Source organism: Chaetodon trifascialis, chromosome 21 (assembly GCF_039877785.1).
Source record: "Chaetodon trifascialis isolate fChaTrf1 chromosome 21, fChaTrf1.hap1, whole genome shotgun sequence".
Taxonomy (NCBI): domain Eukaryota; kingdom Metazoa; phylum Chordata; class Actinopteri; order Chaetodontiformes; family Chaetodontidae; genus Chaetodon; species Chaetodon trifascialis.
The window spans coordinates 14236645-14263460 of NC_092076.1; the positions used below are offsets into that span (position 1 = coordinate 14236645).

Genomic DNA, 26816 nt, shown 5'->3' on the forward strand with positions numbered 1-26816 from the left:
TTCTAATAAATGTTCATTCAAAACAGAAAGGTTGTATCACAGCTGCCCCGAGGTCGATATTAAACATTAAACTGGCCAATTAGATAATACCAATAATGATCCTTGGTGTCCATCTGATAACTGATAATAAACACGTGTGGAGGAGAGATGTTGACAGGTGCACCTGACACTGTGCTCATGTCTTCTATATCTATTACAGCTGTTCTCAAAGTGGGGGATGGGCTCCCCTGGACGCAGGGCGTCGGGATGAAAAATGTGGAGAGAAACCATTATAGGTTTACCTGCTAAGCATTAAATAAAATTAGCTGCACCAGCTCCAACGTTACAGTGAGGTACACATAAATGCAGCACTAATTAAAGACCAGTTATATTAGATTTAGTCTCTAATTGTGAGGCAATTTTGCATATTAAGTACTTTTACTTTTGGTACTTTAAGTATATTTTGATGTTTATACTTCTGTGCTTTCACTTGAGTAAGCTTTTGCATGCAGGACTTTTACTTAAGCCCAAAGTCTGAATGCTTTTTCCACCACTACTAACAAGTTTCCCATATCCAGGTAAAAGTGATGCAAAGTAATATGTGTTGTGTTCATGGCTTGTTTCTGCAGCCCCCCAAAAATCAGTGATTACAGGTTTAACATAACAAATACAAACTATTAAAAGGATTTTGCTGATAGAAAACTAAAAGAAGCTGTTTTGCTATTAACTGATGAGACACCCTCATCCTTATCTGTGTGTACGCCTTCTCTGACACAAGTAGCGCCAGTAACTTTATGAGCTTTGCATGATCGATTGCCAACAGCCTTGGGAGTATAAACAATTGCAGGAAGGTGGGGCATCAGAGAAAAAAATGTGGATGTGCGTATGTCCTTTATTCATCACCCTAAGCATGGCTCATATACATAACTGCACACATTCTCAGTTGCAGGCTGCAGTTCACACCTGGTAGAAGGGGCTTCACTCCAGTTCAAGATGTCAGGGGTAGAAACCAAGACAGAGGACTTCAGAATAACTGAGATGGGAGAGCTGGCGGCAGAGAGAGACGGCACAAACCACAAGAGAGGCGTCTTTGAGCGTTATGTGCAGCCCTGCCTGGCTGAGCTGGTCGGGACGACCCTGTTTGTGTTTGTTGGCTGTGCGTCCGTTGTCGGGAATGTGGCATCGCTTGGTGTCCTCCAGCCTGCCGTGGCACATGGATTGGCGCTGGGAGTGATGATCACAGTGTTTGGGCAAATTAGGTAACGGCTGATGACTGATTCAGTGTTGTTGTGTGCTTTAGATGCTTGATATTGTGTGATTTTGAGTTGAGCGGTCTTGTTTTTGCAGTAGCGGTAAGGTCTCTATGATGTTTTGGTTGCTTGCACTTGCAAAACCAACATAAATTGACTTATTTAAAGTGAATTTGCCTGAATGTGTGAGTGAGATTACTGCATTTTTTTTGATGATTTGATTTGATTTGATGTTTGTCCCATGTAGGATAGGTTTGTTATTATTCATCAATTGAAGGGCAGAGAGTAAAGTTCATGATGTTTCTTACAGTGGGGGCCACTTTAACCCTGTGGTGTCTCTGACCGCCTACCTTTGTGGAGGGATGGAGCTCATCCTGCTGGTGCCTTATATCGTGGCTCAGATGTTGGGAGGGATGGCTGGTGCTGGTTTGGCCAGGGTAAGAAAAACTGTGGAAGAAACAGAGTTAGTCATAAGATGATAAAAATAATTGTGGCAATTCTGATGTACTTCTGTCAAGTCCATCATGCAGCGGCTGATGATGATATGTCCGGTTTGCTCTACGTTCAGGCTGTGTGCTCCTCTGCTCTGTATGATGCCACCCTTGGAGGCGCTTTTACAGTAGTCTCCAATGATCTGGCTATGATCACGCTGGCAGAGGCGATCATGACCACCTTCCTCACCATGGTGGTGTGCTTGGGGGCCATCAACAGCCAGACCCGCTCACCGTTGGCTCCTTTCTGCATCGGCCTCACTGTGACAGCCAGCATAATCGCAGGGTGAGATTCTTAGCCGGGAAGTCGTCCCCATCATCACCATTATGTCAGTCTTCCATAACTGCAGAAGAAAGTATAAAAGTATAAAAACAGATTTTTCAGATAGCTTTCGAGTTATATTTTGTTTCTCTGTTAATGTTTTATTTACATTAAGCAGTTTTTATCTCCTCTGAAAATCAATAACTGCTCATAAACTATGCTAATGAAACTAAAGTAACTGTTTTGCCTATTTAGCAGTGGCATGCACAGAGGTTTTAAGGGGCTGTTGCTAATAGCTACCTATATGTTTGCCAGCTGGCGGGCTAGCCAAGATTGGCTCATAATAAAAGGCAATACTGCACAACATGATGCAAATGTGGCTGCACATTGTTGTGAGGCATATGTGGAGATTTTCATACTCATGGCATCCCACTGTATTGCTAATCGCATCCACAACTTCCAGAAACTCACCCGAAGCCCTGCATTTGTGGTTTACTCATATTTACAGGCACAACAGCAAACATAAAACTTGTTTAGCCAAAGAGGCCAAATACCTCTAACATGTCTATTTTTGTGTGTGTGTTTGCTGCTGAAAACTAGCTGCTACTCCAAACATGAGAAGCATGTTGTTGAGCTGCATCACTCAGGTCAGCAGCTGTGTTACAGTGTTGGTATGTGCCGCTGTTGTTTCAGGGGGACCGTGTCTGGAGCCTGTATGAACCCTGTCCGAGCTTTTGGACCTGCTGTGGTTGCCAACCACTGGAACCATCACTGGATCTTTTGGGTTGGACCCATTTGTGGTGCTCTGGTCACTGTCAGCCTTGTCAGGTACATGCAGTCTCCTCATACTGTCTAGATTTGTTTTTTTGTATGTAATAAAATCTTCAGTTTGTCATAGTTGAGCAACACTCAATTTGTTTGTGAACAGAAATCTGAAACTTCTATCACTATATAGATTCTTCCTTGCAAGTAGTTTAGTAGTAACAGTAGTAAAAGCCCCCCTCCTTTTCCACCGGACTTCATTCTCACCTCACACACAGAGCCAAAGAACTGTGCTCCTGCAGCTCCACCCAATGAGCTTTAAGCTTTACTGCAGTCTGACCTCCTGCTTTATCTTGGTCCAGCTAATATTGTTAGACATGTCTGATTAACCACAGATAGATTATGAGACACTGGGCATAGACATGTAAAACACCCCTCACCCCTCCCACATAGGAGCAAAACCCCCACATTTAAAGGACCAGTTTGTAGGCTTTAGTGGCATCTAGTGGCGGTCCTCTTGAGTCTCGTTGTAGTTGTTTTGCGTCTCTTTATAGTCATTTGATGTCCCATTGGGGTCATTCGTGTTTCTTTGTTGTTGTTTTGTATAATTTTTTGTCTCTTTGTGCTTGTTTTGAGTTTCTTTGTGGTTGTTTCACATTTTTTTGTGCTTGTTTTGAGTTTCTTTGTGATTGTTTTACATTTTTTACTGTTGTTTTGTGTCTCTCTGTGATTCTTTTGTGTCTCTTTGTTGTCGTTGTGTGTCTCTTTGTACTCATTTTATGTGTCTTTATGATCATTTTGTGTCCCTTTGTGCTTGTTTTGCATCGTTTGTTGTTGCTTTGTGTCTCGCCTAATGGTTTTATGTCATATCTCTTTGAACTCAACTCTTCTTAGTGCTTTTGTACCTTTTTGTGGTAATTTTGCATCTTATAGTTGTTTTGTGTCTCAGTCTTTTAATGAATTATTGCAGGTGAATCCCAGGGGGCCCTCTCTTCCTGTTCCTTTGGCCTGTGAACAATGGGCCCATTCAGTCATCCATCTATGTTCTTAACATGATATTAAATCATCCTCAATAATGACTAGTGCACTAACTGAAGCATCACTCTTTTACAGGAGTGTGCTTGGCGACAAGAAGACTCGAACTGTGTTCAAGTGAATGTCAACTTTGCTAAAGATGAAGAGCGAGGGGACATCCCCACTGACCTGAGGACAGCTTTTCCATTCAGATATTTGTATATTACTCAGCAATTAGACTGTAAACCTTCAATTTGGAGCAAAATGTGTAAAGACATACCGCATATGTCCTTGAACCAACTATAATTGCTGAGTCATACTAAATAATACGTTTATATTTCAATAATGTCAATAAAGTGTTTAATGATATGATAGGGATCTGATAGCTACACCCAACTTGGACTTTACATATAATAAAATCCATACATATAATTTCATATGCAGGATGACACTTTCAGTTATCCATTTACAGTGTTTTATGCTCATTGTTTGGGGCAAAGTGCTGAAGGAAAAACCGTGCTTTAATAGCTTTATGACGCAAAAGATGGTTCAAGGACAGGCCTCTACACTACACTAGATTAGAATCATAAACTGGTGCCCTTAGATCAGCTGGAAGACACCAATATGTTAGAATGAAAAGCTTTAGAAAAACAGAGATATCTCAAAACTATCATATGCATCCTTATAAATGGATGGTGACGGTTGGAATATTGATGAAGCGGGATCATCAGCACTGCACACCCATGCCAATATATCCATTCATTGTGCAGGTGCAAAACTGTTGCAATCACACATAGAAACTGCATGCAACATTATTTGTTTTGTAAAAATAATATTCCTACAAAGTCAAATTCTGCAGCATATGAATATATCGTGTTCATACATCTTTCTCCGTAGCACAGTCCATATCATTTCAAACTTGGATATTGTATTTCAAAGTCATCATAATTGTCTGTAAATACTTTTTTTTTTTTTTTTTTTTTACCATTGTGTTTATTTCAGTCATGTATTATTTCTTCTGTGGTTATATTGTTTGTTGTATTTGTGGAGCAAATGCAAAGACATATTCTTTGTGTGCTCGCATATTTTGGAAAATAAGAAGGATTTCACTTCAGAGTCTGAAACATGTGAATGTGAATAAAAAGTTGCACATTTAAATACAGGTGGGTGATAAATTAAAGGACAAGCCAACATGAAATGAGGTGCAAGACCACTACAAGCCTCCGGAGGGTAGCTGTACCACTCTTACAAAAGATATTTCTTTATTTGGTGTCCGGTGGAAAAATAAGTACAAGCAGTCAAAATCATACTTCAGGACAGTCCTATAGTGTTTATTTGATAAATATACTCAGTTGCATAGTTGCCCAAATGTAAAAGTACTCAATTAAATATGATCTAATATCAGTTACCATTACATTCATACCTGTACTCAGCTGAGCTAAAATACCTACAAGCAAATACCGCCCACCCTATAGTTCTTAATATGGTTAATGTATGGTACGAGGTAAAAAAATTTATAAATATGTCCAATTCCCTGTCACAGTTTAGCCCAATTTGGGGCAATGTTTTATTTAAACCAGGCAGGTTGGATACTGGTTTCAAGATATGGGCAAAAAAAGGACTAAGAAAAATATCTGACTTATATAAGGAAGAGGTTCTAATGACTTTTGAGGAAATATCTTTAATACACAACATTCCTAATAAGCACTTTTTTAAATATCTGCAATTGAGGAGTTTCATATCTTGTATGCAGAACCAGTCATTGGCAATTCCTCCATTGTCATCTTTGGAAGAAATTATTACTAAAAATTGTAATAGCAATGGTCTAATCTCATTAATATACAATTGGCTTGCATCTGGGTCCAGTGAGACCTCAATACCTAAACTTGTTGAATGGAGGGCAGACTTAAAGGAAGACATTTCCGATGAAGACTGGAGTACAATTTGTAAGCAGGCTCAGACACAAACAGCTAACACTAACTTAAAACTAATCCAATATAAGTGGTTGATGAGGACCTATACAACCCCTGTCAAATTGAACAAATACGACAGCAATATACCCAACATTTGTTTTAAATGTAATGAAGCTCAGGGAACACTGTATCTGGGAATGCGAAAAAATCAGGAAGTTCTGGAGGGAGGTGATTGATAAAATTGCAACAATTTTATCAGTGAACATTCCACTAAACTCCAAAATGATACTGCTACACCTGCATCCAACAGATCTCAAGCTGAGAACTAAAGAATATGCATTTATTGACTTTGCTATACTGCAGGCAAAACGGGTGATTGCTTTTAATTGGAAAAAAACTGATTCACCTGCAATTGGTGTTTGGATCGAGAACATGGCACAATGCATGTCATTGGAGAGAATAACATACATCTTGAAAAATAAATTGGAGGTGTATGAAGAAATCTGGAAACCATTTAGCGACTTTATTAAAAAAGGAGATATAGGAAAGCTTCTTCTTGCCGTATATAGTAGATATTTACTTTTCAAGAGGTACCAGTGAATTATATTTTGTATCCACTGTGACATATGCTTTGTATTGATTGATTTTGTTCAATACACAAAGGAGATATTAAGAGAGAACAAATGGGTGTGTGTGTGTGTGTGGGGGGGGGGGGGGGTTCAGGTTGTTCTTATCTATTTAGGTTGCTGTGCATGAACGGAAGAAATGATGATGACGTATAAAAAGCACTTCCGATCCCTCTAACTTTGATCTGCTCTCTCAGACTGAGGTCGACCATAATCAGCCTGCGCCCTGTTTTGGACCTTATCACTCCTTTTAGGACTCCGTCATCAACTGGATTAGCCTATCTGACCTGACTCAAGCTGAGGCCGGAACAGGGCAAGTGTCAGAGAACTTGTTTCGGGCAGAGATTGTATTGGTGTATTGGATCTTAAACCATGCTTCACCTTTGATGTTTTATGACAGGTTCAATGTGCCAGATGCTGGTGATGGGTATAAATAACCACAACACCAAGGAGTGGCCCTAACTTGCACGCACAGGCGCTGGTGGTGCAGAGCTACAGTGTCTGTGAGACTCATCCTGGAACAGAAGCCTCTTACAGGCAAGAGTCAAACAAGCAACAATGGCAGTCGAGAAAATGGAAATGGAAGAAGAGGACTCGACTCTGATGGAGAAGTGCGGGAAGCCACCTGTGTCCAAAGCTCCCAACAGGTTTGAGAAAATGTTCCAGCCCTGCCTGGCTGAGGTATTGGGGACAATGTTCTTCGTTTTCATCGGCTGTGTCTCTGTGATTGAGAACGTGCCAGCAGCTGGACGGCTGCAGCCGGCTCTGGTGCATGGACTGGCTGTGGCAGTGCTGGTGGCGGTCATGGATAACATCAGGTAATTTAAGCAAAGGATAGAATGAAATAGAGTCAGATGCTCTGCAGGTTTGTGTTTGGGTTATCTTACTTTGCTGCATGATAATTAACCTCAGCCACTTGGCAGAATCATATATTTTGAGTAGAATGACTCATTTGCAGTTTCCAGCCTGATCTCGTCCTTTCTCTGCTGCCTCTCTTCCTCTAGTGGCTCCCATTTCAACCCTCCCTTCACTATTGCCATCTGCCTGTGTGGAGGCATGGAGCTGAAAATGGTGGGACCCTACCTGGTCGGCCAGCTGATTGGAGGAGTGCTGGGAGCTGCAATGGCCAAGGTCAGGTGCAAGATGACTGCACAATACTCTGAGAGGATGTTTTTGGTGCTCACACCTCAGCCTATTAAATCTTATTCAAACTGACCCTAGTCATACCTTTCATACAGTAGATGATGACCCCTGCAGATCGCTACCTGAACGCCACAGGAGCGGCCTTTGATATCCTCAAGTCAGAGAGCCAGCTGTCTGGAGCCATCTTTGGGGAGGTGGCCATGACCTGCCTGGTCACCATGGTGGTGCTGCTGGTGGCAGTCAATGGAAAGACAAAAACCCCGCTGGCTCCCTTCTTAGTGGGCTGTACTGTTGTCATTAACATCCTGGCAGGGTGAGATAAAAGAGCAAGACTAATGTTTAGTGTGTCTGCACTGTAACCAGTAACCAGTTGCAGCCAGTTGCTGCTTGGCACTTTTCACCTCTAAGAAGTTCTTTAAGGCTCTTTTGCGCATGTTTCTTTTTCTTTTTTTTTGGTGGGACAGTCTCCAAAAACACTAAGAACATTTGAAGGTGGCGCTATTTTTTATTTTTCTTTTATATGTTTTTACTTAGGGCTGCACGGTGGCGCAGCAGGTAGTGCGCGTGCCTCACAGCAAGAAGGTTGCCGGTTCGATCCCCGGGTCAGGCGGGGCCCTTCTGTGTGAAGTTTGCATGTTCTTCCCGTGCATGCGTGGGTTCTCTCCGGGTACTCCGGCTTCCTCCCACAGACCAAAAACATGCTCATTAGGTTAATTGATGACTCTAAATTGTCTGTAGGTGTGAATGTTTGTTTGTCCTTGCATGTGGCCCTGCAATCGGCTGGCGACCGGTTCAGGGTGTACCCCGCCTCTCGCCCATCGTAGCTGGGATAGGCTCCAGCCCCCCGCAACCCCGAAAGGGATAGGCGGTATAGATAATGGATGGATGTTTTTACTTATTTTATTTGAAAAGCAACAGTCACCTTCGTTAAATTCATTCACTCAAACGTTTTCACAAAGCTCAATAATGCAATAATTTCAAAATGAAACAATTACAAAATTATTTCAAAATCAACTAAATACTCTCTTTTTTTAATTTAATATTTTGGATTTTACTACAATAAAAATCTAATTGATAACAATAACGATATTATTATGAATGATATGACGACAGTGTAACTTTATATATATCGTTTTTGCTGCTACAGTTGTATCACCTGACACATTTTTAGATTTAAAGAAAACCAAATATATATATATAATTAAAAATAATTAATTATGTATATCATTCTTAAGTTATATATAATTATAAGTATAACACACACACACACACACACACACACACACACACACACACACACACACACACACACACACACACACACACACAGAGCTCATACTGTTGAGAGTGTATATAAAATATATATTTTTTTATTTTTTGCTTGCAGGGGTGATGTATCAGGAACATGTCTGAACCCCGCCAGGGCTTTTGGTCCAGCTGTGATGGTCAACTATTGGACCTACCACTGGGTTTACTGGGTGGGCCCCATAGGAGGAGGTCTGGTGGCCGCTGCTCTGCTCAGGTAAGAGACGCTGGGTGTGACTGGGGTTTGCTATTAAATGAATGAATGAATGAATGAATGAATGAATGAATGACTGAATGAATGAATACGATGCCGCGAGTGATAACACCAGCCTCACAATGCCTCTCTTGTATTGCAGGCTCATTCTCGGCGATGACAAGTTACGAGTTGTTATGAAATCGTAACAGCCTCTTTTGTGTGGCCACTGCCAAACGACAATAAATCTGTAAACAGTCCTTTACAGTCGTCGTATCAGCAGATACTTGTGATTCATGTATTAATGACATGCGGCCAATTTTATGTTGCTTAGTTTTTGATGTTTTTTTTATTACATGTCAAACTGTGATCACTGTGGATTTGTCAGTATAGGCTATGAAAATGCATGCATTTTGTCTTTTAATATTCTATTCTGTTATTGATACTGCTGTGAAATTCGGAATTTCCCCTCGAGGGACGAATAAAGGAATATTGAATAATGAAAACATATTGATGATGTGATGTACTGATGATGATTTATTTCCCTGTCCGTAAAAAAAAGACAAATAAAAGACAAAGTAGTATCTGTTTTGTGTAGCGTGAAGTTTATTCTTTCATTTTTCACCGTGAGTGACAGGCCGCACGCCACACTGCGGGCAGTTTAGCGGTATTTCTCAGAGAGAGCCAGGGCCAAGGCCACCAGGAATTTATCCAAGGAGACGTGGGCCTCAGGGGTGAAGTCATTGGGGAACATGGTGGAGATCACCACAAGAATGCAGTGGGAGAGGATCTGTGGATGACAGAGGGAACGACGGTTATAGCAAATAAGCAAAATAAACAAATAAAAAACTTTGCTCCTGTGTAGCTTCAAATCTGCAACGCCAGTGTGGTGCAAAACATGCTCCGCCTGCACTGCAGGGGCGGAGCTACGGGTGGGCATGGGCGGGCGTATGCCCGCCCAGATTGACAGCTTGCCCGCCCAGTCAGAAATTCAAATTAAAAAAATTAAATAAAACGATTTTCATAGTTATGTCCCATATTATTAAAAACTCACTTGTTTGGGTCTCTGGAGCTGCCACACACATACAAAGTGTGAAACAAGACCGCCCGTGCTTTTTTGAGTGAGATACGGATCTCTGTCAGCACCCTGCCTACAGCTTCCACACAAGCCGTTTGAATTCGGCGCTCGGTGTCTCTCCACCCAGCGCCACCCAGCGATAACCTGTTAGGTTATCGAAAGCACTGTGTTATGAATCATGTCCAGGCGTTGTTCTGTTACTGGCTGTAAAGAGGAGCACAAATCGCTCCATCGGCTCCCAGCCGACAGAAGAGCACCGTGGATTGAATTCATTTTTCAAGGCATGCAGGTGTGTGCCATGAACTTTTTTTTTTTTTTTTTTTTTTTTTTCCATTAATAGTAAAGGTGCATTAACTGCGTTCACATGTGTTTCCTCCACTCCAGCCATCCACTTCGTTCAGGACGACAGGACGATTTCTCTTCCTTCCTTCAAACTCCATTTGTTTAACAGCCCAGTTTAATAATAATAATAATAATGATAATAATAATAATCGGGGATTAAGCCCCAAACCCCCTATTAGGTAGGTGCTGAACACTTTCTACCGTAACACAGTAGTGATGTGTTCTTGTGTGTCGGATTGAAGTAAACGATTGGAGCCAGAGAGCGAGCCGCTTTGGGCTTTTTTTTTTTTTTTTGTTTTCGTATTTTTCTCGACTTTTTTTCCGTTCAAGCCGCACGTGATTGGTCAAATACTTAATGTGTGGTGGCTTCAGTGTGTGTGTGCGCGCAATAAGGTGTGTGTGTGCAATAAGGTGCGCGCGCACACACACACCTTATCAATTTTGGCGAAGTGGTGATCAGGCCCGCCCAGACTTAATCCACGCCCGCCCATCGGTCACGTTCTGCATCCGCCACTGGCCTGCAGTCTCAAAACTGCCGGATCAGCTTTGGGGATTTCTTTCGGTCGTTTAACAGAAATTAAGATTTGACCGCACTTCTTGCAGCACAAAAGAAGTAATTTATGCGTGAATCAAGCGCTACTCGTGCATAAAAGTCGTGTCGGTGAACGCTAACCTGGATGTAACGTGAAAGTAACGTCATCGCAGCGCTGATATCATGATGCAGCCTACGTGATGTCAAATGAAGCCTGTCTCACCTTGAAGTTGGCCGGGTCCACCCTCAGCTGGAAGGCGTGCTGCTCGCTGAGCTCCAGGAGGCCGTTGGTCAGGTCGTCAATCTTAGCCACAGCCTGAGCAACTCCACCCATCACCTTCTTGCCGTGAGCCTTTAGGGTGGCAGAGCCGGGAGCCGTGTCTGGCCAGTGGGAGAAGTAAGTCTTGGTTTGCGGATAGACGACGAACATCCTGTAGAGGAGACGAGAACGTTAAGTGGCGGGCGCCAAAACAGACCAATGACACGTGGCTCGGCCGGATTCACCATAAAGTTTTGACTTTAAATATTTATTTTTTTCAGCGAATAGCCCTCGAATTGAATTTACTGTTAGACGGACTCCAACGGAGCAATCGGCTCTAAGACTGTGATGCTGAGGTTGCGAGTATGAGCGTCAGCTGGAGCACTCTGCCTCATTCGGTTATTGATGAGGATGGTAACCCTTCATGAAACTAGAAACCTTTCTGACTGATCTGTATACGTGTGCGCTATGAAAAATAGGCTCAGCCTCTATAATAATATAATATAATATAATATAATATAATATAATATAATATAATATAATATAATATAATATAATATAATATAATATAATTTTAAAAAATGTTGTTATTATTATTATTATTATTATTTAGATTTGCATTTATCAGTTTATTTTCCATTGCTGGGATGTCAGACAGGCTTCTTCTTCTGTCATTCAACAAAGCTTAAAGCTTAATTCACTCCAATTTAATTTAAGAAATTAATTTAACTAAACTTAGGAAAAATTAAATTAAATTAAATTAAATTTAAACAACAAAAACAACAACAACAACAACAACAACAAAAACACAGCAAAAGTCCTATATTGATGCGCCTACTCGGGACATTATGGTTGTCACTCACAGGTGATCCGCGTTAATCAACCAGGCTCGTATGTTCATAATGTTCAATAAAGAGAGGAAAAATATTAAACAAATAGCTGATCAGCTGCATAAAAAAAGTAATAACACATCCTAAAACTCCCTCTGATATGAACCTGAAACACTCACCTGGACAGAGCTTCGCCCCCGATAGCATCCGCTGACTTGGAGATTTTGGCCCAGAGGGCTTTGACTGTAGCCTTGTCTTTGTCAGTCAAACTCATGTTGCCTCGGTTCTTTCTCTTGCTCCGCCTGAATCGGATGATGCCCGTTTAGTTTGGTCTTCTACTTAAATTCAGTTGGCTCGAGAGGCACACCCACGGGAACGGATGCCAAGCCAGGGCCCCCTGACGAAGATCCGACCCTTCCTCCCCGCCTGATAGAAAGTTCATTGGCAGGATGCCAGTCCGAGACGCGCTATCAGCCGCTCACATCGTGGTGACAGTTGGCAAAAATATGATCATTTACGTATGAGCCTCCACACGTTTGTTAGTGTAGAAGTTGGGGGTGAAGCAGAGTTTGACCTGAAGTGCAGGGAGCATCTCAGGTCAGAGGGGGCAGAAGCACGAACTCAGAGGTCAGGGGAGGTGATGTGAATACGGCATATACAAGACTTCACTTCCCATTTATTCCCACTTTCCATTATACATTTTCACAAGGAAACACATTTGTATTAACATTTATTATTATTTTGAGTTCAATATTTACCTTTCCAAAAACGTTGGGAGGTGTGTAAAACAACGCAGAATGTGATCATTGCTGATCCTTTTTGACATATACTCCACTGGAAACAGTGCAAAGACTGAATCTATTTAATGTTTCCCCTCATCAACGTCATTGATTTTTGCAAATATATGTCTATTTTGAATATGTTGGGACAGGAGCAACAAAAGACCCCTAAAAGCACCTGTTTGGAGCATTCCTCAGGTGAACACCTGGCTGACTCAGGACCACTTCAGTGTATTCTGCTTTTATTTACGCAGCGTCCATTAAAGCTCAGGCCTGCAAGAAATCAGACGAATGCATTAATGCAATTCTGCATTTTGATCAAAACACTCCAACGTTAACAAAAGTTATCATTTCCGCGTGCACTCGATGAATCAATTCCTAGAAATGAATTATTAGTCTTATCGCGCAGCAGCTGTGAAAGCAGTGTACGATTTATCAGTGATTTGATTTTTTTAATTGGGCATTTTTGGCTCCGGTCATTAATCTATTTGCTATCAAGTGGAAGAAATAGCTCCGGAGCTTTATCACAAGCCTCAAGTATCTCCGTAATCAAAACATATGTGGGTTTTGGCAGCGGTGTCTGGGTGGAGAGGGGACGCTGCTGGAGATAACACCAGTGTGGTTCTACAGATAACAGGCGGGCATGACACACTGTCCGACCTCTCAGTGACACTGACTGACACACACACCAATGGGTTCATCATTTATGTCAACTTATATTTGTTTTATACCTTTTTATAACGCTGCCCGCGCGGATGTTACTGAGAAATGCTGCAGCACGCTTTTCATTTTTTTCAACGCACCTGCATATATTATCCAAACACTGATTCACACACACCCTTTCTGTTATTTTCAATGAAATATTAAAACTCATAACGCTTATTATTAAATCAACATGGCGCCTTGAGGATGACTGAAAGATACTTCTTCAGCTTCAGTAAATGATGCTTCCTGTAAGATGAAAGCGAGCAGAGCTCAGGATACAATGATGCTCCTGAGTGCTGGAAACAAGGCCGCGCGTGCAGGTGAGCGGAGCAGAACGACCACTGGACAGATCCTCACGGATTCTCATTTAATAATAACGTCAAGAAAACCATCTAAATACAGTGCGCTAACTTGGCAACTTTGTAAATCTGCTTTCCAGAAGATTCTGGAGAAGTCTGCAGTTTATCTCAAACGCCTCATCTCCAGCCTATCGCAGCTGACCTCTCCTTCTCCTTTTGGGCGGGGGGTCAGCTTTGGACAGTTAAATAGACTGGGGTCAAAGTGAAGCACTATTCAGCCTTTTCTTTCAAGCCTGAACAAAAGTTAAAACAACAGCCGCCATGGTTGAGTGGACTGAACAGGAGCGCAGCATCATCAACAACATCTTTTCCACCTTGGACTATGATGACGTGGGCCCCAAGGCTCTGGTCAGGTAGGGAGAAAACACCTGTCCTCACACCCATCTGATACACTCAGACTGTTCATGGAACATCCAACAGAATCCTTCCGATTCCGACTTGACTGTCTCCTCCCCCCGCAGGTGTCTGATCGTCTACCCCTGGACTCAGAGGTACTTCGGCGGCTTCGGTAACCTCTACAATGCCGATGCCATCAAGAGCAACCCGAACATCGCAGCCCACGGCATCACCGTGCTGCACGGCCTGGACCGGGCTGTGAAGAACATGGACAACATCAAGGCCACCTATGCCGAGCTGAGCGTCCTGCACTCCGAGAAACTGCACGTCGACCCCGATAACTTCAGGGTAAAGCTCCAGCCTCTCACCTCTGAGACTCGCAGAGTCTCTCATATATGCTGGATATAAAAACCCATATTTAGTCACAGTGTAGATTAAACAGATTTGTATTTCCATTCTTGCATATGCACATTAAAAATGTGTTTTCCCCTCTCCGTGCAGCTGCTGTCTGACTGCTTGTCCATCGTCGTCGCAGCCAAAATGGGAAAGAACTTCACACCAGAAATCCAGGCCACCTTCCAGAAGTTCCTGGCCGTGGTGGTGTCCGCTCTGGGAAGGCAGTACCACTAAATGCAGCATCTTTCCTCATCTGAACACGCGAAGGAGACCGAACATCTGTTCCACATCTGTTATGTGTCTCCATAATAAGAAATAAAGGAACGCTGAAGCAAAGCTTGTTTGTTATTGTTATTGCTTATTTGTTTCTTCTATGCGCGCGTAATTACGCACAGCCATCATGTTAGCCCGAGGTCTGTTACTGATTGAGGAAGGCGCAGAGGCAGACCCTCATGAGAAATTGTCGGATTAAAAAGTCGATATTATGCAAAGACATAAATTCAGTTAATGACCAGAGTTCAAGAAATCAAGCGATTTTCAAGCACTTTCAAGGAAACGAACGATTTCCACACTCTCTAAGCTTTTCTTTTCTAAATTGTTACTACAAATGCAAGAAAATAAAGTTTACAATTCCTTTATAGCCACAGCAACACACACACACACACACACACACACACACACACACACACACACACACACACACACACACACACACACACACACGTATATGATTGCATGTTTTGCTGATTAAATGCATGCAAATTTCGACGCCAGGAGGCAACAAACAAATAGGACGCAGAATCGCTTCAAGTCAAATATTGAAAGATTTTCGCTTCACATGAGTGACTGTGTGGATGAAACACCAGATTATAATTAAAAAGTAGCATTTTTCAGGGAGTATATTCGAATTCAAGCATATTCCTAACCTTGAAAACACAACCTTTAAAATCAAGCATTTTCCAAACTTTCAAGGCTTTGTATGAACCCTGAATGGTGCTCTGTAATTTCTAGAAACCTACCGGCCTCACTCTCTTATTTATTTATTTATTTATTTATTTATTTATTTATTTATTTATTTATTTATTTATTTATTTATTCATTGGGTGGTTAGATAATTCAAATGTCCTGTGGTTTCTATATTTTTGCCTTTATCCACGACACATCAACGTTTGGCGGTAGATGAAGTCGGTGGCGGGCTGCACACTGGGGGTCATTTTTATCATGTTTTATCTACCACAGGAACATCAGAAAGAGAACTTTTGCAGTTTTTCTTCAAACCCCAGCTGTGCTACAGGCTAAAGGCTAAATCTTTTTGAATGCTCTAAGGTTTCGGTGTCATCTGAGGACAAATTGGATGTTTTTTTTTTTTTCCGTGGGACGCTTCAAATCATCACGCACTTGGACTATCTCAGACTGCAGCTCAAAACAGATAAGAGCTCAAACCCAAAGGAGCCTCAATTTGAAGCCACATAACATCACATGACACCTGACAGAAGTAATAATAAAAGAATATTTTCTGCCTTGTTATGTGCACGTTATTGGCCCAGTACTGAACTTGCATTAGTGTGATGTGGACACTTGAATCCTCCAATGAGCACACACTCACACACTCAGAATGAGCAGTTATAACAACATATAAAACTTTATATCTTTAGCAAAGTGAGACGTTTCTGGATCTGTCTTGTATTCATTTATTCAAACAAAGACATAAAACACCAGCCTCAGACGGGAGCCGGCTCAAAGTACCGTCTCACTCACAAACGACACATCACTAGTTTTCATGTGTTCATGATATGAAATATGTAAGATAAAACAAGGTGTCACACAATCCGACACAATTCAAAAACTTCGAACAAAAATCTGATTTTTTGGTTTTGTTTTTGAATTGTTTCAGCTGCCATAGATCCTGTATGAGATTTCTTTTATTCTAATTAATCACGTCACTCACATGAGGCTGAGCACACTGCAACTCCTCTTACATCCAGCAGGTGGCCCCATTTATCTGTCTTCTGAAAAATGAAAGAAGTCCTTGGCGCTCCTTGTAAAGCTTCAGTAAAGCGTATTTCAAAGTCTGATTGTGCTATCAGAGAATCTGAAGTAAGTCTGCTAACTCACTGCTCACGCCTTTGTGAGCGATGCTGGTGGTGTCTGGTTTCTGATCCTCTTGTGATAATGTCATAACTCTTTGGTTTATCTTGACGAACATCAACTGACGATGGCGTTGAGGCGTCGAAAGAATGCTACTTTACTGAGGGCATCATATTCACTGTTCATTTCAGGACCAGAGACAGCTCCCATTTAATCACAAGTGGATATCAGCGCCACAGACAGCTCCACATTTAATTTGAATTTTATTTCGGCACCACAGACAGCTCACTATTCATTATAAGTTCATGCGTGCACCAGAGACACACCATACACCATAGGTCTTTTGGGCTGCTGTGAAAGCTGTCAGCTGAACCCTGGTGTCGATCAAACAATCGGACTGAGACCCTTGGGAGGAGGTGGTCTTGGTCCAAACAGTCACATGACTTGAGGTGATGCATCTTGGCTCACTGGCTTTTTCTCTGCGTGAAAAGAAAGAAACCGAAACAAGCGGAAAATGCTCCAAGTTCACCAGCTTCTCAGCTGTATTAAAGCACAGCAAAGCAGCCATCCTCACTTCAGTCTGACAACACACATCTTTAAGGATTTTGGACTGATGACACAGAAATAGTGTTAATGAGTTTGCAATCAAAATAAAACAACAAAGTGAGACAAAGGGTTCACTACTTTTGAGTCTTTGTCCTGAGTCCATGGCTGAAAAGTTAAGTGCATAGATAGATAGATTGATATATGAATGTACTTTATTGATCCCAAATTCCATCCATCCATCCATCCATCCATCCATCCATCCATCCATCCATCCATACATACATACATACATACATACATACATACATACAACACACATATGTACATACACATACATAGACTTTAAAACATACTGTAGGGTACTTTAATTAGCCTTTAATTTACTTACATTACCCTTTTCTCAAAGCAGATATGTTTTAATAATTTCAGAGTGAAATTCTCATCTTATAAAAACATGGATACCAAACGGAGCTTCTTCTTCTTCTTCTTCTTCTTCTTCTTCTTCTTCTTCTTCTTCTTCCATATATATATATATATAAAAAGCTAACTTAGCTAACGTAAGTAAGTAAGCTTCAGACCCATTTTCAGCACTCACCTGTTGCCCCTCAGGATGAGTCGGAAGCGCATCTTCGGTCGGGTGAAGGCAGACGGCAAAGCCCCTCTGATCCTGGGTGTAGTTTGTGAAGCAGCCTGGGGAGAAGCTGAGGGCGCAGACTTTCATCGTGGAGGTGCTTGTCAGCACCATCCTCCAGGAACCGTATGCTAACTATCTAACCTACGAACAAGCTAACAACACCACAACTGTTGATGTCAGCAAAACCTTAGAAAAGTACACTTTAACACGAAAACAACGCTGTAATAGACTCATTTGAACACGTTTTATAAACTATTAATTGTGCAGACAAATAAAATGCGCAGCAAATGCACTTTTGTGTAAGTTAGGGATATTTATTCTATGTTTTATAAAAACAGGATCATCGAGTTGGACGGGAATAAACAAACTATTTCTTCTTCTATGATTGGAAACTTCTTCTTCTTCTTCTTCTTCTTCTTCTTCTTCTTCTTCTTCTTCTTCTTCTTCTTCTTCTTCTCGATTAACCAATCAACTAATAGTTTCAGCTCTACTTGTATTTACTGGTTTGTCTAGTAGTTTAATTTATAACAATGTCATATTCTCTCAGCTCTTTATATGTTTTGGATGTAAAAGTCTTAATTTTTAAAGTAGCAACTAACGCTGTCAGACAAGTGGAGTCAGTGAAAAGTCCTCACTGTGAAAACAAATCACTCATTTTGCTGATGAAATCTGTCATTTAATTTTATGACCGCCTCATTTAGAATATTGCATCAGTCTCTGGGTAAATCATCCTACCAAATGATGGCGCTGTTGCAGTACATATAAGCCAGGTCTGCCAGCTGTTATTCTGCTGCTATCCAGTAGGCCGCGCTGTGGTCCAAACTTATGAGTTCAAACCTCTGGTGAAGTGCTTTTTTCAAAGTTTCACATTAGCACATTTTCTAAAAGACACTGGAAATGTATAGTTTAATTTCAATTAAATTTCAGGCTACCATTTATTCCCATTCATGAGTATGGAATAAAAATACACTTGTAGTATCAAATTAGTTAGTTTACACACTGAAGGAGACACCTCGGTATGTCATCATGTAGAAATGATGGTGGCCAGTTCAAGCCAGGGCAAAATCAAACAGCATGAATTTGAAAGCTTCTTCCTGAACAGGGTTGTGTTCAGCTGCTCACTCTTAAACATGTGATTTCAGAATATAACCACACACTGAAATGCTGACCACAATCAACAGGAAATGTGTTAATTGCACATTTTATTATTACAAAATATTGCATAATAACAACCACACACATATAAATATTTCAGATCCTATAAAGGGTTCATATACTTCCTAAAAACACCAGGATGGGGCTCATCTGTATTTCTCGGCGAGCACGGCTGCGAAAGCTGACAGGTACTTGTCCATTGCTGCGTGTGCAACCGGTGTGAAGTCCTCGCCCATATGACAGGCCAAGGTGACGAGCATACAGTGTGAGAAAAGCTGCAGAGAAGGTAAAAGTTTGTTACTGACAAATGGCTGAATGCTGGATCCAGCCGGGCCTCAGAAAAAACAAATCAGATGACAAACAAACAGCAACAATATGTCAAGTGGCCAGATTAGACCAACAACTGTATGTTACTTTTGCAACTAAGTTGAAGCCAGTTCACAGTAAAATCCTTCCAGTAGGACCTCCAAGCTTCTGCAGTGACCCCTGCAAAATGCAGGAGCTAAAAATTTATAATGCAACACTGAACACTGCAGTATGTAAATAAACAGAGTTTCAGATAGCTGTGTGCAGGGCCCCCCACAAACACACAGAAACACACACACTCACCCAGCTGTTCAAAATGCTCCAACAACACCTACATTACAAACAACAGAGAAAATCATGCAGCCTAACGGAAGTGCTGAATGTTTGCATTGTTTCCAGAAGACCAAGTCACCTCTGAATCTCTTACATTTAGTTTAGAATTTAATGCAGTCTTGTGAGACACTCATGAGCCCAAGTTTCATCTGTGCAATTGGAGTTTATGAAGCCAATAATAGGCTTACAAACGTCCTATAGACCAATACAATATGTCTATGCATTATAGACTCCATATACACATATGTATGTGTATTTTGAAAAAAATGTAACACTAAAACCTAATCACATCTTTTTAAATGCATGTCAAATTAAATGTTTTAATGGGAAACAACAATAGAAATTCTCTCAAGTGTGTCAGTATATTATATCTCTACAGGTGGTGAATATATTTCTGTTGGTGTTGGTTGGTGTTGGAGCTGTAAACAGCTGCTGACGTCAGTGATTAAAACCTGGAGAACACCTCAGCATGAATTAGTTAAGCGTTGTTATTAGCATGATCCATGAGAACTGACGCTAAAGGCACCTTGAAGTTGGTCGGGTCGATGCGCAGCTGGTAGGCGTGCAGGGTCTGCAGGGGAGCCAGGCTGACGGCCAGCTGGCTGATGTCTTTGGCTCCCTCCGCTATGGCCAGAACGATCTTCTTCCCGTGGGAGAGCAGGTGAGAGGAGTGAGGGCTGATGTCGAGGTGGGAGAAGTACGTCTTGGTGCCCGGGAAAGTGGCAAACATCCTGTGGAAGGAAAAGGAACAGTATTGTTTACTCAACTTTACTCAAGTACTGTACTTAAGTACAAACTCGAGGTACTTTGAGTATTTCCATGATATGCCACTTAATTCTTATCCATTTGTCTGGCATCTTTAGTTACTTTTCAGATTATAATTTTTCATACTCTTCCTGTCCAGTGAAAACCACATATCTCCAAATTTGGTGATTTTAAATGTTTGTCCTAAGGATTAAGTGTTCTTTCGTGGATTGAGAACCTTCCCTTATTAAGTGCTTCTGACGGGACATTACAAACATGATGATCTTATAGAATATGATGCATCGCTGGACATTAAACTAATGAACAGGATATGAAATAATCCAAATGAGCTCAAGTTTAAACACCTACAGCAATAAAATGCAACATACGCATGAATCCAGCAGTAATATTAATCAAAATAAAATCATATGTAATAATAATAATAAAACACTCACAGGCATCATTTTACTACACAATGAGTACTTGTACTTTTGATACTTTAAGTACATTTTGCTGATAATACATACATACTTGAAAGGGATCTGAATACTTCCACCACCACTGGCAATGATGCACTGTCCTAATTTAAATACTAAAACTTGATGATTATTGATGATCAGAGAAGGCGAGACATGGAGGCTGGTCTCGACTACTGCCATCATCATCATCATCATCATCATCATCATCATCATCATCATCATCAGTGTGAACTCATGTGAACGTTTCCCTCATCTTGGATCACTGCCATCTTTTATCAGCTCTTTATAGCCATCAAGTCTGTGGTTCTAATTGTCAATACTATATTAATAAAGGTTGTCTTCCTAATTCCTCTGTAACACATGATGATTTAGCCATAATAATAATAATAATAATAATAATAATAATAATAATAATAATAATAATAATAATAATAATAATAATAAAGGGTCACGAGGTCTGTGTCTTCATATGGGAAGTTTAATTGCCCGGTGTATGAATTGTGCAATACAAATAAATTTGCCTTGCCTTTGCCTTCATTTATTTATTTATTTATTTTGTAATTGTGTTGGAAGCCTTAACATTCATAAAAACACAGCAGACTTTCTGGAGAAATATTAACAGTTTATTTCAAATACACAGAGAGTTCATATTTTGGAAATGTGTTATGAACCTACCTAAGAAGCGCATCAGACCCAATATCTTCTGCCACAGGAGTCAGCCTTGCCCATATGTCTGCGATGAGATCTTTCTCCCTCTTTGAGAGCATTGCAGCCAGAGGGTGAGATGCCTTTTACAGCGGAGGTCACAGTCAGATCCACTTCAATATGTGCGTAAAAGGCGTTAATCAACCATTTTTTTTAAAACCAAAACGCACAAACGAGTGGTGAGTAAGGGAGTTTGAAGTAATAATCCTTTCCCTGTGTGAAAAGCAGAGGTGGAATGGCAAGAGTCTCCCTCCTCTGTTATCGGTCCGCAGTCAGGCCGGGGTGGAGGCTCCAGACCGCTGCGCTATCTGCTGCCGTGCGTGCGTCACGCAGCGCAGTTCTACCACATCATCAACTTGGATGACCGTAGCAGTGGCTGCTGCGCGGTTTTCTGAGGCTGGGTCTTTCAGTGCCACATGTTATTGTTGTTTTTTAGCAGGTTCAAGTTTTTCATCTGTTCAAGGGTTGCTGAAATAAAGTTAAAATAAAAACTTACATAGGGAAAGTTGATTATTCACCTCTTTAAACTTTCTTTGCATGTCTTAAAAATGTCGAATGCTACACCATGACATGAAAGAACACGATTAATAGGAGTCAGAGGCTTTATTGCTGCAGGCTATTATCAGTTGAAGTCTCTCAGCTGCTGCTATCTGCAGCTCCATAAGTTGCTGGTCAGGGGGCGGTGGGCGGGACACCAGCCTGCAGCAGATACTGTGATACTGTGAGCCTGCTGCCTCACGCAGAGTAGATTTGCTATGACACACTATGCAGCTTTCATTCATGCATTTGACCTGAAACGATCATACAGAGGAGCAGGAGAGCAGGCAGGGTCAACGGTGATTAAGAACAAGCAATAAGTAGTGACAGTTGTTTATCTTTTTGCCTATTGTTAAATAATGCTCCTGCTAATTTCAGTGGAGTGTAACCCTGCAATGATGACAGGCTTCACAAAAGGCCTAAAAATCAGGCAAACCAGGACCTGTCTTAAAGCTTTGGTCCTGTCAGTTCCTAAGTGCTCTTCAATCCTGATTCTGGACTGCACACAGCAGGGAAATCTTCATGGATTATGGAGTCTGAGACTGCCCTCAGTAGATCAGCTCTGGCTATAAATGAAGTTCTTGAAGCCAAACAGATTGGCAAGCAGTTGCAGGAAGAGTAAATGTCATGTCTCTGCAAGAGAGGCCAAGGTTGGGTTGGGTGACAGTGGGAGTCTGTGCTGGTGAGGTAATCTTGAAGGAGCCTCCCATCACCTCCAGAGGGTTTTACAGTCATTAAGGTGACCTTGCGTGATCCCCCTCCACCATTACATGCCTTAATGTTTACATCAGTCAGGACTGAACAGGTTGATCTCTTAAGTTATGGTTACTTTCAACTCAAATAGACAATTCAAAGAACATCTTGTGCATGTCCTCAACATATGCAGTGTGTTTTAGGTATAATGTAAATGTTGCTGTTTGTGCAGAGAAATTTTGTGAAACAAAGGTCTTGTGGACAGAATTTCTTTTTCAAAAGGAGTTTTTAAAATACCCGTATAAATGGAGCCAAGGCCTCAACACACTTGGCAAGCATCAGGGTATGCAGGCGTGGTTGGTGGCAGAGCAAACAGAGCAGAGGCTTCTCCTCCTTCTTATAAGAGCGCTGAATCAGGGCAGATTGAGTTCACCTGTGTTTACTTGACTCCACAGAGCACAGTTGCCCGTTGCTCTCAGAGCTGAGTAGGCTCAGAGTAGACATGGACGCCTTTAAACCCATTACTTTAAAACATTTCTCTTTTATTTATTTGAAGCATTATGAGACCTTAATGGACAGTCGTGCCTTTTGTCTCAAACATTGCTGAATACTAATGTTATGTTAAGATGGTGCCACCTCTTCTCTGTTTTTAGTCTGGTAACCACTCAAATTGCTCATTTTTTAAACTTTGTTTTAACTGTAAATATATTTTAGTGGTATATAAAATAGCACACATCACGTCTCTGCCCCTCAGTGAATGAGTCTGTCACCTCAGCTTTGTTATTCAGTCTCATTATCCTCTCCCTGTGCCCCCCCCTTTTTTTTTAAATTCAGGACAAACATAATACAGGTAATAATTAGTTTGCTCCACCCAGTTCTAGATTAACTTACCTATAGGGGGCATGGGACAACAGTGAGTTCTGGGACACAACTAGTTTGGTTACGGCAGTGTTTCTCAATTCCGGTCCTCGGGCCTCACTGCCCTGCATGTTTTAGATGGTTCCTGCTCCACCACACCTGATTCAAATGAGTGGCTCGTTATCAGGCTGCTGCAGAGCTTGATGACGAGCCGATCATTTGAATCAGGTGTGGTGGAGGAGGGAAACATCTAAAACATGCAGGGCAGTGACGCCCGAGGACCGGAATTGTTATGGTGACTTAAACCTGAGAGGATGAAGTAAAACATTTGAATAATTTACAAAATGATACCACAAGGTGGAGCTATGACCACAGGATTTTACGCATTTCACATTCAGCAATTCTGCAACACTGCCAAGACCTGAACAGCACACTTAGTAGAAACCAATGTCAGTGTGAGGAGTGTCTGAGGGCACACTTTAGTAGTTTTTGATCATTTGTGGTCTCTGCTGACTGGTTGAGAGTGAAGAGTCAGCCATAAATCACAACATAAAAACAGAGCAGTGGATAAAATCCATTTTTCAAAAATTGTGAATCACCTGAACCATGAGAGGTCATTGAACATGTCATGAATGTGCACAAAAATGTTATTTTTCATAATGAAAAGTGCCATTTCTACACACTACAGTGTATTTTGTAAAATGTTAGTAACGGCAGTAAAGTGTATATGATTTTTAAAAAAATCAGCTACAGCATGCAAAAACATTGGTAAGGTCCTTTAAAAGTAACCAATCAGTATATGACTTTATTCCATTAGTTCCTGATTTGTTACTGTGCTAAATCCTCTCCTCTTCAGTCTAAACCATTTACCTAAAGAACAACTTTTAATACGATAAGAGTAAGAATCAAAGACTGATTAATTCCTCATCTGAATGAACAAGTTTCCTGTAAAGTCCATAAAAGCTTCCTAAAGCGTGAAACGCACCTTTGCAAATCTCTCCTGCTTCCTGCCCCAGCTGATGATCCTTAAAGCTTGTTTCCTGCAGCTACGCATTGTAATCAGTGTTAACAAAAGGGAAGCAGTTCTCTGTATGTCATGCACGTAATGTGACTCTCACTCAGTGTGCAACACAACAAAGAGTGTTATAGACACAAGCCTTCAATGCATCGGCAGCATGCAGGCAGACACTTGTGTCAGCATATGTACTTGTGTGAGTGTGTCTGAATTGTAACTTAGCTTAAATAGTAACCTACCAAACATACTGAAAGTACAACTGACAGAAAATAATCTAAAACTGAAACAAAAATGCACCAAATCTCCAAAGAAACCGGCGATTTCCTCCCGTCTTTACTGGCAGCTTGCATGTATTAAAGCTCAGGCCCACTCCCTCCCAGCATTGGCCCATTTGTCAGAAAGTTGCCAGTGCTGCTTCCTGTCCCGGCCTCCAGCAGCACATTTTAAAGTAACGCAGTGCTGCATCATTGCTTTATGTCAGGAAGACTTTCAGCACGCACCTTCCCTCTGAAGGGCTCCACATGAATGACCTACTTTTTTAATTTAAGCATTCGTTTTTATTCAGCCTTCAAGCCCTTCTCACTTTGGGTTAAACAGGACGCCATTTTTTTTTCATTATGTCTACGTAATCAGATGCGGCTCAAGTAATTTTCACTGTAACTTTGTGATTTAAAACCGAAACAACTTTTTATGTTTTGAAGTGAAACTAAGGAATCCTGCTTCAGATTCTTTGCCAAATGCTTTAAGCTCATCAGTAAGGGACTACATTAAAGCTACTGAGGTGTTATACAAGTACCTTCACTGTAGTTCTGTTGTAGTGCAGAGTTAAGTAAAGGCGACTGTTAGCTCGTGAAGAAAGGCACGGTCTTTACAGACATTATGTTCAAGCCTTACTAACTGTAATAATCCACATTTACTTTAACAGAGAAACAGATGCTGCCGCTTTATGAAACCTCAGCGACAGTCTTTCTTTCTTTTTGTATTTCTTTTTCTTTGAGTGGAAGTCAAGTATGTGACAACGCGCTGAACGCTCATATGCCTCTCCTCACTGTCAGCAGGATCATCTGTGCTCTGCACTCATAGGTTTTGTGATAGAGAGAGCAGATACACGGAAGATGAGCACACTTGGCAGGAGGAACCTTTGCGAACAAATGCGCCGAAAGCGCTGAGCTTTTTTTAATTTCCTCAAGTGAATCTTAGGAAATCATTTGCAGCCGCTCTGGCGGCATCCGGAACCCACATGTGGCTGCAAAAAAATGGTTGCAGTTGTTACTGAAGATAAGGATTTGCATTTGTGATTTCAGTTTGAAGTAGTTACCACCTCAGCACATTTCAGTGTAAACAGAAAGGATGGTGCAGCCACACACACACACCGCCTTTTCTTTCTCTATTGCCTTAAGGTGTGAATTACATACTTTATTTTGTCAGGTATTCACCACCACACCAAAAGTGAGAATCCATCCCTGCCACACCCAAAAACACCTGGCCAGGCTTGTATAAAGAACAATCTATAATCACAAAAATGATCCTTTGTGCTGAGCTGTATCCTGTGCGCTGTATTGTTTCACATCATCCACGTTGCTGCAGTGACTGAACGCTGCGGTGAATGGCGCCGATGAGAGACGGCGCTTGGGTGAACCCATCAAAGCTTGCTGGCTGTATGGTGGGTGAGGGGTTGGAGGAACAGGACACCGACCCTGCAGGGGAAACAGTTTCGGGAAGGAGGGGGAATCTGCAACTGCAGCACTGCTCAGCTGTACTGAGAGAGTCTGCAGACCTAAAATCAGGCTGAAAGAGAAGGGCATTTCCAAAGGGACACTATTATATATCAATGCACAATGTTTTCATCATGCACTTGGAGGAGTCCTGCCTCTGGCTAGGTTTCATTAAGCTATCGATCACCCATACTCAATGCCCAGATGCAGTGGCTTTTGTAAGGAAATACTGGGATTGAATGCAAAAATGGGACCTGACAATAGCAAGTCACATAACAAAAGCCTCTATTGGTCAAAGAAGTAGGGTTCAACCTCCTCATATTGACAACATGTCAGCTGCTGAAGTGTTCTCTAAGAGAGAAATGAAAGTTCAGTTCAGTTTCTTAGGCATCTGACTGGAAAGTACCTTACTTTCATCTGCTCATGCTTGCTCGGCGCGTCAAAGAATGACATA

At 41.4% G+C, this 26816-nt stretch overlaps 5 protein-coding genes across 5 annotated transcripts; 3 read left to right on the forward strand and 2 right to left on the reverse strand.

Moving 5' to 3' along the window:
* The first annotated feature begins 972 nt into the window (after window positions 1–972).
* On the forward strand, window positions 973–4028 carry aqp8a.1 (aquaporin 8a, tandem duplicate 1). Its single transcript, XM_070991008.1, has 5 exons — window positions 973–1238; window positions 1540–1666; window positions 1798–2006; window positions 2676–2810; window positions 3858–4028. Exons 1-5 carry the CDS (start codon window positions 973–975, stop codon window positions 3898–3900), a joined length of 780 nt encoding a protein of 259 aa, XP_070847109.1. The 3' UTR covers window positions 3901–4028.
* A 2827-nt stretch (window positions 4029–6855) lies between these two features.
* Window positions 6856–9147, forward strand: aqp8a.2 (aquaporin 8a, tandem duplicate 2). Its single transcript, XM_070990638.1, has 5 exons — window positions 6856–7115; window positions 7302–7428; window positions 7539–7753; window positions 8828–8962; window positions 9102–9147. The coding sequence occupies exons 1-5, from the start codon at window positions 6856–6858 to the stop codon at window positions 9145–9147; spliced, it is 783 nt and encodes a 260-aa protein (XP_070846739.1).
* Window positions 9148–9574: 427 nt separating this feature from the next.
* Window positions 9575–12268, reverse strand: hbae5 (hemoglobin, alpha embryonic 5). The gene is made up of 3 exons (XM_070990174.1): window positions 12159–12268; window positions 11114–11321; window positions 9575–9728 (listed from the first exon to the last, which is right to left on the reverse strand). The coding sequence occupies exons 1-3, from the start codon at window positions 12251–12253 to the stop codon at window positions 9600–9602; spliced, it is 432 nt and encodes a 143-aa protein (XP_070846275.1). The 5' UTR covers window positions 12254–12268; the 3' UTR covers window positions 9575–9599.
* Window positions 12269–14061: 1793 nt separating this feature from the next.
* On the forward strand, window positions 14062–14812 carry LOC139349383 (hemoglobin subunit beta-1-like). Its single transcript, XM_070990142.1, has 3 exons — window positions 14062–14175; window positions 14284–14506; window positions 14660–14812. The coding sequence occupies exons 1-3, from the start codon at window positions 14084–14086 to the stop codon at window positions 14786–14788; spliced, it is 444 nt and encodes a 147-aa protein (XP_070846243.1). The 5' UTR covers window positions 14062–14083; the 3' UTR covers window positions 14789–14812.
* Window positions 14813–19008: 4196 nt separating this feature from the next.
* On the reverse strand, window positions 19009–22182 carry hbae4 (hemoglobin alpha embryonic-4). Its single transcript, XM_070990726.1, has 3 exons — window positions 21515–22182; window positions 20143–20347; window positions 19009–19252 (listed from the first exon to the last, which is right to left on the reverse strand). Exons 1-3 carry the CDS (start codon window positions 21604–21606, stop codon window positions 19124–19126), a joined length of 426 nt encoding a protein of 141 aa, XP_070846827.1. The 5' UTR covers window positions 21607–22182; the 3' UTR covers window positions 19009–19123.
* Between the last annotated feature and the right edge of the window lie 4634 nt (window positions 22183–26816).

Excerpts from the sequence above, each read along its gene's own strand:
- aqp8a.1 (XM_070991008.1), top strand. The coding sequence starts at position 973 with ATGTCAGGGGTAGAAACCAAGACAGAGGACTTCAGAATAACTGAGATG. Across the intron at positions 1,239-1,539 it reads ACAGTGTTTGGGCAAATTAG|TGGGGGCCACTTTAACCCTG; the intron begins GTAACGGCTGAT and ends TGTTTCTTACAG. Across the intron at positions 2,007-2,675 it reads ACAGCCAGCATAATCGCAGG|GGGGACCGTGTCTGGAGCCT; the intron begins GTGAGATTCTTA and ends CTGTTGTTTCAG.
- aqp8a.2 (XM_070990638.1), top strand. The coding sequence starts at position 6,856 with ATGGCAGTCGAGAAAATGGAAATGGAAGAAGAGGACTCGACTCTGATG. Across the intron at positions 7,116-7,301 it reads GCGGTCATGGATAACATCAG|TGGCTCCCATTTCAACCCTC; the intron begins GTAATTTAAGCA and ends CTCTTCCTCTAG. Across the intron at positions 7,754-8,827 it reads GTCATTAACATCCTGGCAGG|GGGTGATGTATCAGGAACAT; the intron begins GTGAGATAAAAG and ends TTTTGCTTGCAG.
- hbae5 (XM_070990174.1), bottom strand. The coding sequence starts at position 12,253 with ATGAGTTTGACTGACAAAGACAAGGCTACAGTCAAAGCCCTCTGGGCC. Across the intron at positions 11,322-12,158 it reads GGGGGCGAAGCTCTGTCCAG|GATGTTCGTCGTCTATCCGC; the intron begins GTGAGTGTTTCA and ends TCTCCTCTACAG. Across the intron at positions 9,729-11,113 it reads TGGACCCGGCCAACTTCAAG|ATCCTCTCCCACTGCATTCT; the intron begins GTGAGACAGGCT and ends TGTCATCCACAG.
- LOC139349383 (XM_070990142.1), top strand. The coding sequence starts at position 14,084 with ATGGTTGAGTGGACTGAACAGGAGCGCAGCATCATCAACAACATCTTT. Across the intron at positions 14,176-14,283 it reads GGCCCCAAGGCTCTGGTCAG|GTGTCTGATCGTCTACCCCT; the intron begins GTAGGGAGAAAA and ends CTCCCCCCGCAG. Across the intron at positions 14,507-14,659 it reads TCGACCCCGATAACTTCAGG|CTGCTGTCTGACTGCTTGTC; the intron begins GTAAAGCTCCAG and ends CTCTCCGTGCAG.
- hbae4 (XM_070990726.1), bottom strand. The coding sequence starts at position 21,606 with ATGCTCTCAAAGAGGGAGAAAGATCTCATCGCAGACATATGGGCAAGG. Across the intron at positions 20,348-21,514 it reads GGGTCTGATGCGCTTCTTAG|GATGTTTGCCACTTTCCCGG; the intron begins GTAGGTTCATAA and ends TTCCTTCCACAG. Across the intron at positions 19,253-20,142 it reads TCGACCCGACCAACTTCAAG|CTTTTCTCACACTGTATGCT; the intron begins GTGCCTTTAGCG and ends CCTTCTCTGCAG.